This window comes from Schistocerca cancellata, chromosome 2 (assembly GCF_023864275.1).
Source record: "Schistocerca cancellata isolate TAMUIC-IGC-003103 chromosome 2, iqSchCanc2.1, whole genome shotgun sequence".
Taxonomy (NCBI): Eukaryota; Metazoa; Arthropoda; class Insecta; order Orthoptera; family Acrididae; genus Schistocerca; species Schistocerca cancellata.
The window spans coordinates 1,140,066,265-1,140,080,033 of NC_064627.1; the positions used below are offsets into that span (position 1 = coordinate 1,140,066,265).

Here is a 13,769-nt window from a genome sequence, read left to right on the forward strand (position 1 = left end):
ACTTTTGTCCCATCTCTTGTTTAACGACGTTCAATATAAACTTACTTCAGTTGTCTGAACTACTGATTTCTGTTTCAATGTGCAGGTTCCTTTATTTTAAATGACTTTCCTTCGTAATTTTAAATATGGCTACAGCAGAATCTTCCCTTGTCCTTGCGAACAGATAAATTTCCCTTTTCTGTTATCTCTCTAGTGGTGATCATTGAATGAATGTAAAAGAAAACTGAGGATCCGTTAGATGACGATGTTTGGCTTTAGGAAAGGTTAAGGCATCAGGAAGGCAGTTCTGACTTCGCACTTCATAATCGAAGCAAGACTGAAAAAAAATCAAAGTACGTTCATAGGATCTGTCAGTCTAGAAAACAGTTTCAACGATATGGAGTGGTGCAGGTTTTTGAATGGTGAAATTCTGAGAAAAACAGACGAGAGCTACAGAGAATGACGGGTGAAATACAGGATGTACTACAACCAAGAGGGGACAATAAGACTGAAAGACCAGGAAAGTAGTGCTCGTATTAAAAACTGTGTACGGCAGGGAGGTAATCTTTTGCTCATGCTGTCCAATCTCTACATAGAAGAAGCACTGGAGAAAATATAAGAAAGGTTCAAGAGTGGGATTAAATTTCAAGTTGAAAAGATATCAGTGATAAGATTCGCCAATGACATTGTTACCCTTAGTGAAATTTACATCACAGAATCTTTTGTATGGAATGAATAGTCTAATGAGTGTACGACATGGACTGGGGAGTAAAGTGAAAGAGGAGAAAGTAATGAGAAGTTGCAGAAATTAGAATAGTGAGAAACTTGTTGGTCAAGAAGCAGACGAGCTTAAGGGATTCTTATATCCCATCACGGACGAAATAAGGACATAAAAAGTAGATTCGCTCAGGCAACGAGGGCATTCCAGGCTAATAGAGGTTTACTGTTATCGGATATTGGCTTTTAATCGAGGAAAAAGTTTCTGAAGATGTAGATTTGGAGTACAGCATTGTACAGTAGTGAATCATGGACAATGGGAGAAAGGCAACAGAAGAGATAGAAGCAACCGAGATGTGCTACACAATGATAGTGAAAATTATGTGGACTGATAATGTAAGGAATGAGGAGGTTCTTCACAGATGGCAAACACTAACATCAAGAAAGCAATGCATGACGGGACCAGTGTTAAAGCGCCAGAAATAACAGCCTTGGTAGTAGAGGTATTTCTTGAATGTAGAACTTGTAGAGGAAGACAGAGATTTGCAATAAAGCCTGCAAATAATTGAGGACATAAATGCAAATGCTGCCACATGAGCCGGCCGCGGTGGTCTGGCGGTTCTAGGCGCGCAGTCCGGAACCGCGCGACTGCTACGGTCGCAGGTTCGAATCCTGCCTCGGGCATGGATGTGTGTAATGTCCTTAGGTTAGTTAGGTTTAAGTAGTTCTAAGTTCTAGGGGACTGATGACCACAGATGTTAAGTCCCATAGTGCTCAGAACCATTTATTTTGCCACATGAAACCATTAAGAAGAGTGATGACTCAAACAAAAAAAGGATTGCTGGAAGTGAGAGAGTAACAGCAGATATTTGTTGCTTTGATATTAATAAAAAAAAGGTTCAGATTCCTCCTGTCTTTATTTACTTGTGTTTGCAAGGCTAGTGACAGATCAAATTATGTAAATGGAAGGTGGAGAGGAAGAAAGGGAAGGAAAGGGAAGTACCTACAGGTGTCAGCCGCATCAGGCCTTAAATGCAGGATCCGTGGCGACGAGTGAAAATATGTGCTGGATCAGGACTCCAATCAAGGATTTCCTGCTGATTAGGCAGTTTCGTTAATCGCTGAGGCATCCAGGCATAGTGTTAATCAGAATAGCGTTTACTACCTCTGTACGCCTCCCAGATGACCCTGGCTCACAACGAGAGCAACCTATTCTCAGTCGCCGGCCGTGTCCTTCATGCTCACTACTTTGCGGCTGCCGCAGGAGGTCGAACGTAATTGTGCTTTCGTACTTAAGGTGGTGGATTCATGGCCCATCAAGGCGAACCAGTTAGATGGACGTATCGTGTCTGCTCTTTCAGACGTGCATTGATTCACACATAGAGTCCTGCTGCAGCTGACTTCAGTAATTATTTCCCTTCTTTTCACCTCTCTCTATCTCAAATTTACACTACATATGACACACCTGCGGGTTCCACATGATGCCCCTTCTTTCAGACTTGCCTGAATGAACAGATACCAGGCACTCATGTAATGAAGACCAAATTTCAGAATACAAATAAGCTTACCAGATAATTTTTCCTATCAGAAACCTTTAGAAAATTAAAGAAATATACCAGCTTCAGCAAAGGTCTTGTGTATCGTAGGATGTCCAGAAGTTCCTCGATGGAGCAGAGCATGGCGTGATCTACTTCAGCCTCGGTTCGAACGTGCGAAGCAAAGATCTCCCACCTGAGATGATCCAGGACATCCTGCAGGTATTCAGACAGCTGCCACAGCGCGTCCTTTGGAAGTGGGAGAGCGACTCGCTGACTTCTCAGCCAGACAACGTCATGACCCGAAAGTGGCTGCAGCAGCCATCTGTACTGGGTAAGCTGTCAGTAATTCCAGTCCTCCTGTACCATATATATATCCTGAACTCCCAAAAGCATACTTAATTTTACTCATTTACTCTGCACTGCATTCTATCAACACGAATATAGTACGAGGTGCATTCAAGTTCTAAGGCCTCCGATTTTTTTTCTAATTAACTACTCACCCGAAATCGATTAAACTGGCGTTACTTCTCGACGTAATCGCCCTGCAGACGTACACATTTTTCACAACGCTGACGCCATGATTTCATGGCAGCGGCGAAGGCTTCTTTAGGAGTCTGTTTTTACCACTGGAAAATCACTGAGGCAATAGCAGCACGACTGGTGAATGTGCGGCCACGGAGAGTGTCTTTCATTGTTGGAAAAAGCCAAAAGTCACTAGGAGCCAGGTCAGGTGAGTAGGGAGCATGAAGAATCACTTCAAAGTTGTTATCACGAAGAAACTGTTGCGTAACGTTAGCTCGATGTGCGGGTTCGTTGGCTTGGTGAAACAGCACACGCGCAGCCCTTCCCGGACGTTTTTGTTGCAGTGCAGGAAGGAATTTGTTCCTCAAAATATTTTCGTAGGATGCACCTGTTACCGTAGTGCCCTTTGGAACGCAATTGGTAAGGATTACGCCCTCGCTGTCCCAGAACATGGACACCATCATTTTTTCAGCACTGGCGGTTACCCGAAATTTTTTTGGTGGTGGTGAATCTGTGTGCTTCCATTGAGCTGACTGGCGCTTTGTTTCTGGATTGAAAAATGGCATCCACGTCTCATCCATTGTCACAACCGACGAAAAGAAAGTCCCATTCATGCTGTCGTTGCGCGTCAACATTGCTTGGCAACATGCCACACGGGCAGCCGTGTGGTCGTCCGTCAGCATTCGTGGCACCCACCTGGATGACACTTTTCGCATTTTCAGGTCGTCATGCAGGATTGTGTGCACAGAACCCACAGAAATGCCAACTCTGGAGGCGATCTGTTCAACAGTTATTCGGCGATCCCCCAAAACAATTCTCTCCACTTTCTCGATCATGTCGTCAGATCGGCTTGTGCGAGCCTGAGGTTGTTTCGGTTTGTTGTCACACGATGTTCTGCCTTCATTAAACTGTTGCACCCACGAACGCACTTTCGACACATCCATAACTCCATCACCACATGTCTCCTTCAACTGTCGATGAATTTCAATTGGTTTCACACCACACAAATCCAGAAAACGAATGATTGCACGCTGTTCAAGTAAGGAAAACGTCGCCATTTTAAGTATTGAAAACAGTTCTCATTCTCGCCGCTGGCGGTAAAATTCCAGCTGCTTACGGTGCTGCCATCTCTGGGACGTATTGACAATGAATGCGGCCTCATTTTAAAACAATGCGCATGTTTCTATCTCTTTCCGGTCCGGAGAAAAAAAAATCGGAGGCCTTAGAACTTGAATGCACCTCGTATTATTAATAGTTATCATCAATAATTTTTTTGTTCTTCTGCACGCTGTTCCAACGGGTAGTGCACTTTGCCCTGGGACACAGTTTGGCCATGGCCATTCATCTTGGTGGACTTATGCTTGGTAGTCATACTAACATAACAAGCTGTGCAATGATTGCGACAGAGCTGGTCTATGACACAGCTACCGTGACAGGTGGTCTGGTCCCTGCTGCAGTACGATAAACCTGTGACAAGAATATGGCAGGAAATGATGGAGGGGTGGACTGAGCATGTCTTTCACCTGGAAGAAAGATCCACGTTGCAACGGGTTGGGATTGTGAGTGGGTTAAAGAAAGACTAAGATGTTTTGGAGATTGGCGGGGCGACAGAACTCCACTTTAGTAGCCAAAAAATTTTGTAATGTCGGCATCCATAGCTTTAGTAACGAATCACGATGAAAAAGACCACTTCAGCTGTATCATAAATATTTATTTATGATTAAACTACTTTCATGCCAATAGAGGAACATCATCAGGGATATATATTTATTTCGTCATTCAAATATTTATCTCTATCATCATGAGAACACATCAGAAGAGGTAGGATGTCCCACATTTCGGGGCATGACAGTAGATAAAGCCTTAGGAAGGGCTCCTTCCAGTCTGGGGCGGTACTGAGTGATGTAGGGTACGCTCCTTTCGAGCTAATTCTTGGGTGTGGTGGGAGGATAGAGCTTCGTCGGATCATGGCATGGAAAATCTGTTTGCGCGCTATATCAGATGAACAGCGTCTGCCCAATAAGGCCTTTGTGAGACCTTCAGCATGCTAGGCAAAGGAGTCACTGTCGCTGGAGATATGCTGTCCAAGGGGAGCCTGGCTGCTTGAGAGAAATTCCTTGGTGAAAAACTGATGGCCACTCCCAAAATGCAGGAACTGTTGGTGGTTGAAGATTTTAATGTGAACAAAAACATGGATGGAGCCTTCAGAGAGGAAGTGGTCATCATTCTCGAAGGTGTCGAGCTGGATTGAGGAGGAGCAATCAGGTGGAAGAGGAGGTGTTGAGCTTGTGATGGAATGAGGATAGGATGCCTTAGCCCTGAGACCAGATTGTGAAGATATCATCGATGAACCTGCGTAGACCAGGGTTTGGAGGGTAGGGAAGTTCGCTCTAGATGGACGACAACCATTATTGCATAGGAGGGTGTCACCCTTTAACATGGACTGGAGGTTAAGTTGAACTTCTGGGGTGGGATCATTCTTGCAGTTTCTCGGTGGCAGAGCCAGAGCATTGGCAGAGGGGCACTGTCACGCAGTCACCACGATTCATAAGAACGGCAGTGGAATCTTTGTATGCAGGCAGGCAGAATGTGATTGGAGGCTATTTATGCCTGTCCTTTCTTCTGCTGAAGGGTTTGTGAATGTAGGAAAGGACCAGGGAAAGGATTGTGAGGCCAAGCTGTTAATAAATAATTTCCTGAAGGTTGTAACACCTCCGATTTATTTCGACCCGACCTGATCTGATCGTATAGCAGCCCAATAATTATTATTACTGTGACCGTGTACCTAATGGGGCTGGCAATCGGAATTGACTGCTACGGAAGTTGTTACTTTCCAGTTCGTCCTTCTCAAACGCTGTAATAATGAAATGTCTGGTAACAAGAAGAACACCAACGCAGTTTCACTAATCAAGAACCTATATTCGTCTCAAAACACAAAAAGGAGGAGACAGCCACTGCCTTCGTCATACATTTCTAATTACGGCTAATCTCAGCACAGGCTTCTTCCTTTTTCATTATCGTCACACGCTAATCCATGACTGCAATCCAACACTACAATCCAACACTGCAATCCAAAGTGGTGCCGGCGCGGTAGACGCGAAACCAAAATATCGGCACTAGAATATCGCTAATCACTTGCGTATCAATACTTCTTCACTTTCCCGGCATTATTCTAGCACAAAGGGGTTAAACCGCGGCGATGGCAACTCCCTTTGTCGAAAAAGCCTCGCATTACAACAACTGGCCTCCACACACCTCTACCCGCAACATGGCACTGGCTCAACTCCACACTCGCTCTCGCAACACGACACAATAGATTGTTCGCCCTATCGACCTGTGTCGAGTGCAAACTTATGGTAAGGGCCTACGGACCCCTTACAAGGTTACCGGGGTATGATAAGATGGGACAAAAAAGGATTAGTTTAGGATGGTGTATGAATCCAGAGAGATGATTTTTGGAGGGGTTGGCGGCAAAAAGTGTTTACACCAGGTTTGTGAGTGACAGGGACTGGCGCAATCTGAAAATCTGATGGTCAGTGTGAAAGGCGGCTTGGGGTCCACAGACAGCAAATTTTAATGCTAGGACATTAGGAAGGGGTTGGATATTACTTCGCAGTTTAGGCAGCATTTGAGGAACAGGAAGTGGGACTATGTTTTAGCAGGGGAAAGGGATACTTTTCTGAACTGGTGCAGAAATATGGGTCAGTGGCACATTGTGGAAGGAACGGCCTTATGGAAACGGGAAATGTGAGAGATGGAAAATTAAAGCGTTAGGTGGTTGGAAAGAAAACACAATAAGTGGCATAGAAATGCCAACAAATGCTCAAAAATTCGCACATATACGTAATAATGTGCAAAAATACTCACAAATACATAAAAACGCGCAGAAATACACACAAATATGCTAAAATACAGGTTACAATACCTACAAGCACCACCAAAAAACGTAGAATACTGAGATACGTGGGAAAAACGACGGAACAGGTTAAGTATAGGAGAAGAGAAAGGTGGGATTAAGAACAAGGACCATATTTTCGTGTGGCACAGTGAGGTGTGGAAAATAGCACACGAAAATATGCAACGGACATGAAATGCTGCCCCGACTGTTCGTGTGGTCACGTAGCCTCGCATCGTTGAGACCATTCATAGTATGGCTTGGATTCCAGAGCATGTGCTGTTTGGAAGGCGACGAAAAAAACTCAGGGAGAAGTTAAAGAATGGACAGTGAGAAGACGCATTCACACAAGTATGCACACCGCAAGCACACACGACAACTGTCTATAGTCGCTGCACCAAATATGAAACTCTGTCATGTCGAACAGAAACAGCAGGAAGAGGTGGGTGGGGAAGGGGAGGCATACACAGTCAGGTGGGGATCGAGGCTGGGGGGGGGGGGGGAGGGGAGTAAGTTGGCTCTGCCTGATGGAGCGTGCAAGTACTAGATGCTGTCAGGAAAAGGCTGCCAAGCACAGTACTGGGAGGTTGTGTGGGTAGGAGGGAGGCAAATGGGGAGTGGACTTAAAGAGGAGAGATAAGGAAAAAGAATTGTATGTATATTGTCAGCGATCAGCGTACAAAGAGGTTGAGGGAACATGAGCTACTAGGAGGTAGTAGGAGAGAGAGGGTGGAAAGGGTTCAGTGTAGGCTATGGGCGCAGTAGATTACTGTAGGCTCAGGCTAGGATGATTTCGGAAGTAGAAAACATTTCCCAGGGATCTTCCAATCTACGCAGTTCAGAGAAATTCATGGTGTAGCGAAGGATCATGATCAATTGGGTAGTGAAGCAGAAATTGAAATAAAGCATGCAATGTTCTACAACAGTGTGCAATTGACTCCCTGGCATTCCAGCACCTCAGAGAACATTCCAAAAGTTATCCAGCCTGCTTAAATCCTACTGCCACCTTCAAGCTCCACTATTCAACCCCTATTTTACCTACAGTGTTTCTCCTCGCCAAAGCCTCATAGCACCCCGTCAGTGCACATTTGATGTTTGTCTTGCCACATCATCTAAAACTCCCTACCAACATTTCCCAAAATTCAGAGACAAAACTATCTGACAACATTGTTGTTAATCTTTCAACCAAAATTAATAGCCCCATAAAAGTTTCAGTCGCATCCAGAGCCACCACCTACAGCCCAACATCCAAATTTAACCATGTTGGACTTTCAAAGACCTCTGGTCTTCTCCTGATCCCTGCATTATAAACACTTCTTTGCTGCCAACCTCTCCATCCAAAGCCCACTTAATGTCAACACTGAACCCTGTCTCCCAGTTCATATCATCATCTAATTGTGTTTCTTCTCCTCTCCCACCTAACGAGCCCCTGGTTACCTTCCAGAAGCACTTTAACTACAACATTGTGTCGCTATCCTTTTCCAGGTCCTTTCCTAAAAAACCACTCAGCGGAAGAGACTACAGACACACACAGCCTCAAATCAGATCTCGACCTAATCATCCTACCAGCAGAAAAAGCCTCTACCTCGCAGAAGGTCTCTGCCAATCGTCTATGAACACTGCCAGAGTGATCCCATCCCAGAAGTCCAGCATAACCTCCAATCTGTGCTTAAAAGTTTAGACCCTTTCCAGAACCTCTTCCCTGAATCTTTTCCTCTACTCTTCTGCTGTGACACCTTGCACACCAAGCTTCTACATGCTCCAAAAGTCCAAAAGCCTAAAAACTATGAAGGACCTATTGTATCTAGTTCTTGTGCCCCCACGGAAAGAATTCTGGCCCTCATAGACCAACACCTCCAACCAACTGCCTGAAATCTAGACACCCACATCAAAGATACCAACCACTTCCTTCACCAAGTCTCCATCATTACAACTCCTTTACATCCTGAATCCTAACCATGACAATTGATGCCACTTCGCTATACACCCATGTCTCTCTTGCTGATATTGAACACTCCCTCTCCAGCATCTTTCAGACTCCAAACACACTACCTTATTCCTTATATACCTTGCTAACTATATATTAAAATACAACTACTTCTCTTTTGAAGCATAGGTATACAAACAAATTCATGGCACTGTCGTGGGCACATGCATAACGTCTTTCTATGCAAAAATGTTTGTGGACCATCTAGAGAAAACCCCGTTAGTCTCTCAAACCTACAAACACCTGTTCTCTCTCACTGACTGATTAAATTGATTATATTTGCCTATCCTAATTTCTTCATAACCTCAATATCTTCTCTCGTATCTGCTTTACCTCGTTCTCCTCAAACCAGCTTGTCACATTCCTGGACGTTGACCTCCTCCTTTCTGGTGAATCCACACACATCTGTACACATTAAACCAACCAACCACAAACAGTTCGTGCATTTCGACAGCTGCCAAAACTACTACACGAAAAAATCTGTCTTGTACAGAGTGTCAAACTTGGGACAGCATATCTGCAGTGACGAGAACTTTTTTGCCCACTATGCTGAAGGCCTCACAAAGACCTTCACAGACAGATCCCCAGACCTATCCACAAACAGATTTCCTGTTCCATAGCCTACATACCTCAATACTCATACCAACCCTAAGAACCACCTGCAAAGGTTCACCCTCTTCATCACTCAATATCACCTCAGACTGAAACAGCTAAACCACATTCTGCATCAGGGCCCCGATTGTTTATTACCACGCCCTGAAATTATGGACCCAAAATCCTTTCCACACCTCCTAACGTGCCATTCTGTCGACCTGCCAACCTCCCTTTTCTATTTACAATCGCAGCCTTTTGCCAAAGACATTACACACTTGTGGAAGATCCAAGTGCAAGACCTACGCAATCCACCTACTCAGCGCTTAACATTCCAATCATTTCATAGGCTTATCCTACCTCATCAGTGGCTGGACCATCAGTGAAAGCAGCTATGTCATATAGCAGTTTTGCTGCAATCACTGCATAGCTTATTGTATCATCGCCAGATATAATTTTTATGCCCTATGGCATGCAACTGAACATAACATGTTTTATTTTCAGTGCTTCCTTCACAACCTAAGCCATCAGCATTCTCCCCTCTATCACCAGCTTTTCTGAACTAGTTATCCTGGCCACACATTTTCCAACCCAGATATTGCCCAAGGCTCAACCTACAGTAACGAACTCTCCCCATAGTCTCCACCCAAACGTTTCTGCCCATCTGTCCTATTGCTTCCTCCAAATTCACACATCCCCTCACCCTCATTGTGCAATGCTCTTTTCCAGCACACCATCTGTTACTTCCTCCTACTCCGCCCTTCTACTTTTTCATTCCCCATTACCCTCTCCTTCCACACCTCAGCCTTCAGACACATGCCACTAGCGGCTGGTCATGTCATTATCTGGTCCCTGTATGCTGTGCCAGGGCAGTACTGATTTCGTTCCCCCACTCCTGTCCCTTGCTTTCCCTCACCCTTCCCTGCGCCAATCCAGAATGCTGCTCCCATTCAACATGGCACAGTTGCAAACTGACCAGAGTGGATGGAGACAGTGGTCAAGTGGGCATGAGATATGTCTGTTTGTGTAAATGTGGGTGTATTTTGATTTCTAAAGAAGGCTTTAGCCAAAAACGCAAATGTGTAACAGTCTTTTCGTTGCTCCTGTCTGCATAACATCGTGTAATTTTTACTGTGGGTAACAGTGTACCCTTTCACAAGACTGTTGATGTCGCAACCTGGACTTTGCATTGTTTCATATTAATCTAGTTCATTATGCCGCACAGACTGTTTAGAATATTCCAAAAAGTTTATTTCATCCCTTTCTTGGCGTTCAGTGTGATAATTAGTAATAGACGACAGAAAAAAATTGAGTGTAAGCTCTTGGTTAACGAAGAAGCTAAACAGAGATTCATATAGAATGTGGACACCACCAGCTGCTTGACCAAATAAGTATGCATTTCAGCTTTGGTCAGTTAATATTATAACACAGTAGCAGTCAGCTCAAGTGGTAAAATGGATGATAAGAAGGTCTTCAATAGCTACTAGTAATGAATATAATAATGTATTAATTGCTTTTGAAATATAGTTCATTGCACATACTATTAAACGAACACCAGATAAGTGTAATGAGATAATTACTAAATCCTGAACAGATATATGTTAATAGTGGAGGTAAAAGTAAAAAAAAAAAAAAAAAAAAAAAAACACGAAGGAGTTATCCGAATCGCAGGGAAATCGGTAGATGTGACGTAGATCTACAGACGATTACGATTTCTCAAAAATTGTATGATTTATTGAAGAGAAAGAGCTTCCGAAATTGAGCAACTCAGTAACACGTTGTCCACCTCTGGCCTCTATGCAAGTATTGACTGATAGAGTTGTTGGTTAAATAGGTTAAATAGTGAAATCCCGAGCTGGCTGGAGGGACCTGCTCATAATGCTCCAAACGTTCTCAACTGAGAAGAGACCAGTCGACCTTGCTCGCCAAGGCAGAGTTCGGCAGGCACAAAGACAAACAGTAGAAACTATTCCTGTGTGTGGGCAGACATTCTCATGTAGAAATGAAAGCCATGGAAAGCTTGCCATTAAGGTCAATTGGACACAATATTCAAGGCGTATCGCTGTGGTCTAACATTGCTGCAGTGATAACCAAAGTGGTCCTGCTATCAAATGAAATGGCTTTCCAGACCACCACTTCTGGCTGTCAGGTAGCATGGCAGGTGACAATCACTTAGGTATCCCACGGCTGTCTGCCGTTATCGCTGGTCATTGGGCTCTAGAATCTCATTTCATACAGTAGAATTCTCTTCAGTGATGAGTCCCGCTTCGAACTGAACCTCGATGACCAGCAGAGAAGTGTCTGGAGACGTATCGGACAGCGTTGGGAGATCAACCTTACTGTCGCCAGCCATACAGCCAGATTGTCGGATGTGCTACTGCATTTCATACCAGTACCCCCTTAGTTCTCATCCGCGGCATTGTTGTAGGGCAGTGGTCGGTCGCCGATATTTGTGCCCCGTTTTGTTGTCCTTCATGGCAAGCCATCCTGTGCTCACTTTTCAGCAAAATAATGTCCTTCCACTCAGGGGGAGAGTTTCCACTGTTTGTCAAACCCACCGTGGTCAGAAATATCGCCGGACCTCTCATCAGTTGAGAACGTTTCAAGCTCGAGCTTTTGCCGATATAATGCACCAGGTGAACAGGATATTGCGCAATATCCCTCAGGAGGATCTCCAACAACTCTGTCAATAAACACGAAGCCGAATAATTGTTTGCATAAGTGTCATAGGTGGACTAACGCGATATTGACCTGCTCAGTTTGTGAAGCTCCTTCTCCTCAATCAATCATCCATCTTTTGGCAGCTGTATCCATTTATTTGTCTGCACATGTACATCTGTGGTGTGCATACTGTAAGACCTTTGGTACACACCATCAGATTATTTGACTTGTCGCTCTAGCGAAGTAGGCGAGTGTCAGCAATATGTCTCGTGGCCTTATCATGGCGTGTTCATCTTCAGCCGTTAGGTCAGACGATAGAAATGCCACTTGCACGCTTAGAGTAGCAGGTTGATGGTGACCAACTTTAAACAGAACTTGTTTAATTTTCACACACATTTATTAAAATAATAACAAGCATAAAAATAACTTAACTTGGTTCTGGATGCTATTTACAACTGACAATCTGAAGTTCCTTTGGGTCTTGGTAGGTTAATCTTATTCTCACATATCTCTGATACTTGACAAAGTGTCCATACATTTCCCTTCATGGCTATGTACAGGAATATGATAATCTTATTAGGCTCAGACTGAAACTTGACTATAGAGTAATGCAGACTGGGACAGACTAATGCAGACTGACTAATCGGAGGTCTGTACACTCATTATAATACCTCGAGAGTTCAGGTATCACTGCGCGAGGAGAAAAGGTTCTACGTTAGCAGCAAACTCATTTGCTGCGTTACATATTAATACGCGGATCGGCGGAAGCAGAATTTGGTCCGTCTCTATGGCAGCGCCATCTCGTAGTGCGGAGACGGACGAGCGCTGCGCCTGCGCTGTTGTGCTTAGCGGGGCGCGCTCTATTGGGAAAGTTGTGTACGCGCTGACTACGCGGAACTATGTACACAACAACATCACGTCTACCGATTTCTGTGACATTCGGGTAATTCCTTCGTGGCGCGACGTTCTCTTATCTTAGAGTCCACAGTCATACCTGTTAGGATGCGATCGCAGTGGGGAGTCAATATTTGTATGTCGCTGAACATATGCAGTAATATTTGTGTATGTATCAATGGCTGAATTAACGCACTGTCTTTTCCCTGCAGCTCACCCCAACGTCCGCCTTTTCATAACTCAGGGCGGCCTCCAGAGTATGAACGAGGCTGTGTACCACGCGGTTCCGTTAATGGTCATCCCGTTCTTCGCTGACCAACAGCATAACGCTGCAAAGGCTGTGCAAGCACAGATCGGCGTCTGGCTGGAGCTTCGAGACATCACAAAAGACACATTTCAACGTTCCATACGTACGGTCCTCGAAGACACGAAGTAAGTCAAAGTAACGTTTTATAATCGTTACTGCCAGTTTAAAATTGTTTTCTACATACAGCCATCTCTTGTCTTCTGCGCTCATTGCAGGCTAAGTAACTTTTTTTCAATGCTACTCTACAGAAATGGAGCAACTACGTGACACTTTTTCAGCACAGTTCCAAGACTCTGCAGGTAAGGGCCACGTGAAACTTACGTAAGTCCTTCTTTGGAAGGTTGTTCAAATTGCGTGTCACATTGGCCACTTTTTCGTGCTTGCCGAACCATGAGGGACTCATATTGGAATTTGTCGTTTTATTTTAGTTTCGTACTAATAATACCAAGCGTCGTCCCAAACAATGATCTTTCGCAGAAAATAAATGTCAATATTTTCCATTTCAGTCAAGGCGTCCATACGTCTTTTTCCGTTCGGGAGTCAAGATGTTGCGGCACAAGCTTTGCATCCGCTTTTCTCTCCTACAGAACTTTCTGGAACAATCCAGACTGATCTGGATCCACTACTTATACAGTGACTCAAATTTTAGTCTGTAGCTTTATTGATGAGAACAGCTGT

The 13,769-nt window shown here is 44.3% G+C and overlaps 1 protein-coding gene across 1 annotated transcript in view; it reads left to right on the forward strand.

Moving 5' to 3' along the window:
* The window catches only part of LOC126161275 (UDP-glucosyltransferase 2-like), a 90,058-nt gene that overhangs the window by 57,392 nt on the left and 18,897 nt on the right, over nucleotides 1–13,769 (forward strand). The window contains exons 5-6 of the mRNA XM_049917015.1: nucleotides 2,343–2,565; nucleotides 12,997–13,216. Coding sequence (XP_049772972.1) covers nucleotides 2,343–2,565; nucleotides 12,997–13,216 — 443 coding nt within the window. The remainder of the gene's footprint in view (nucleotides 1–2,342; nucleotides 2,566–12,996; nucleotides 13,217–13,769) is intronic.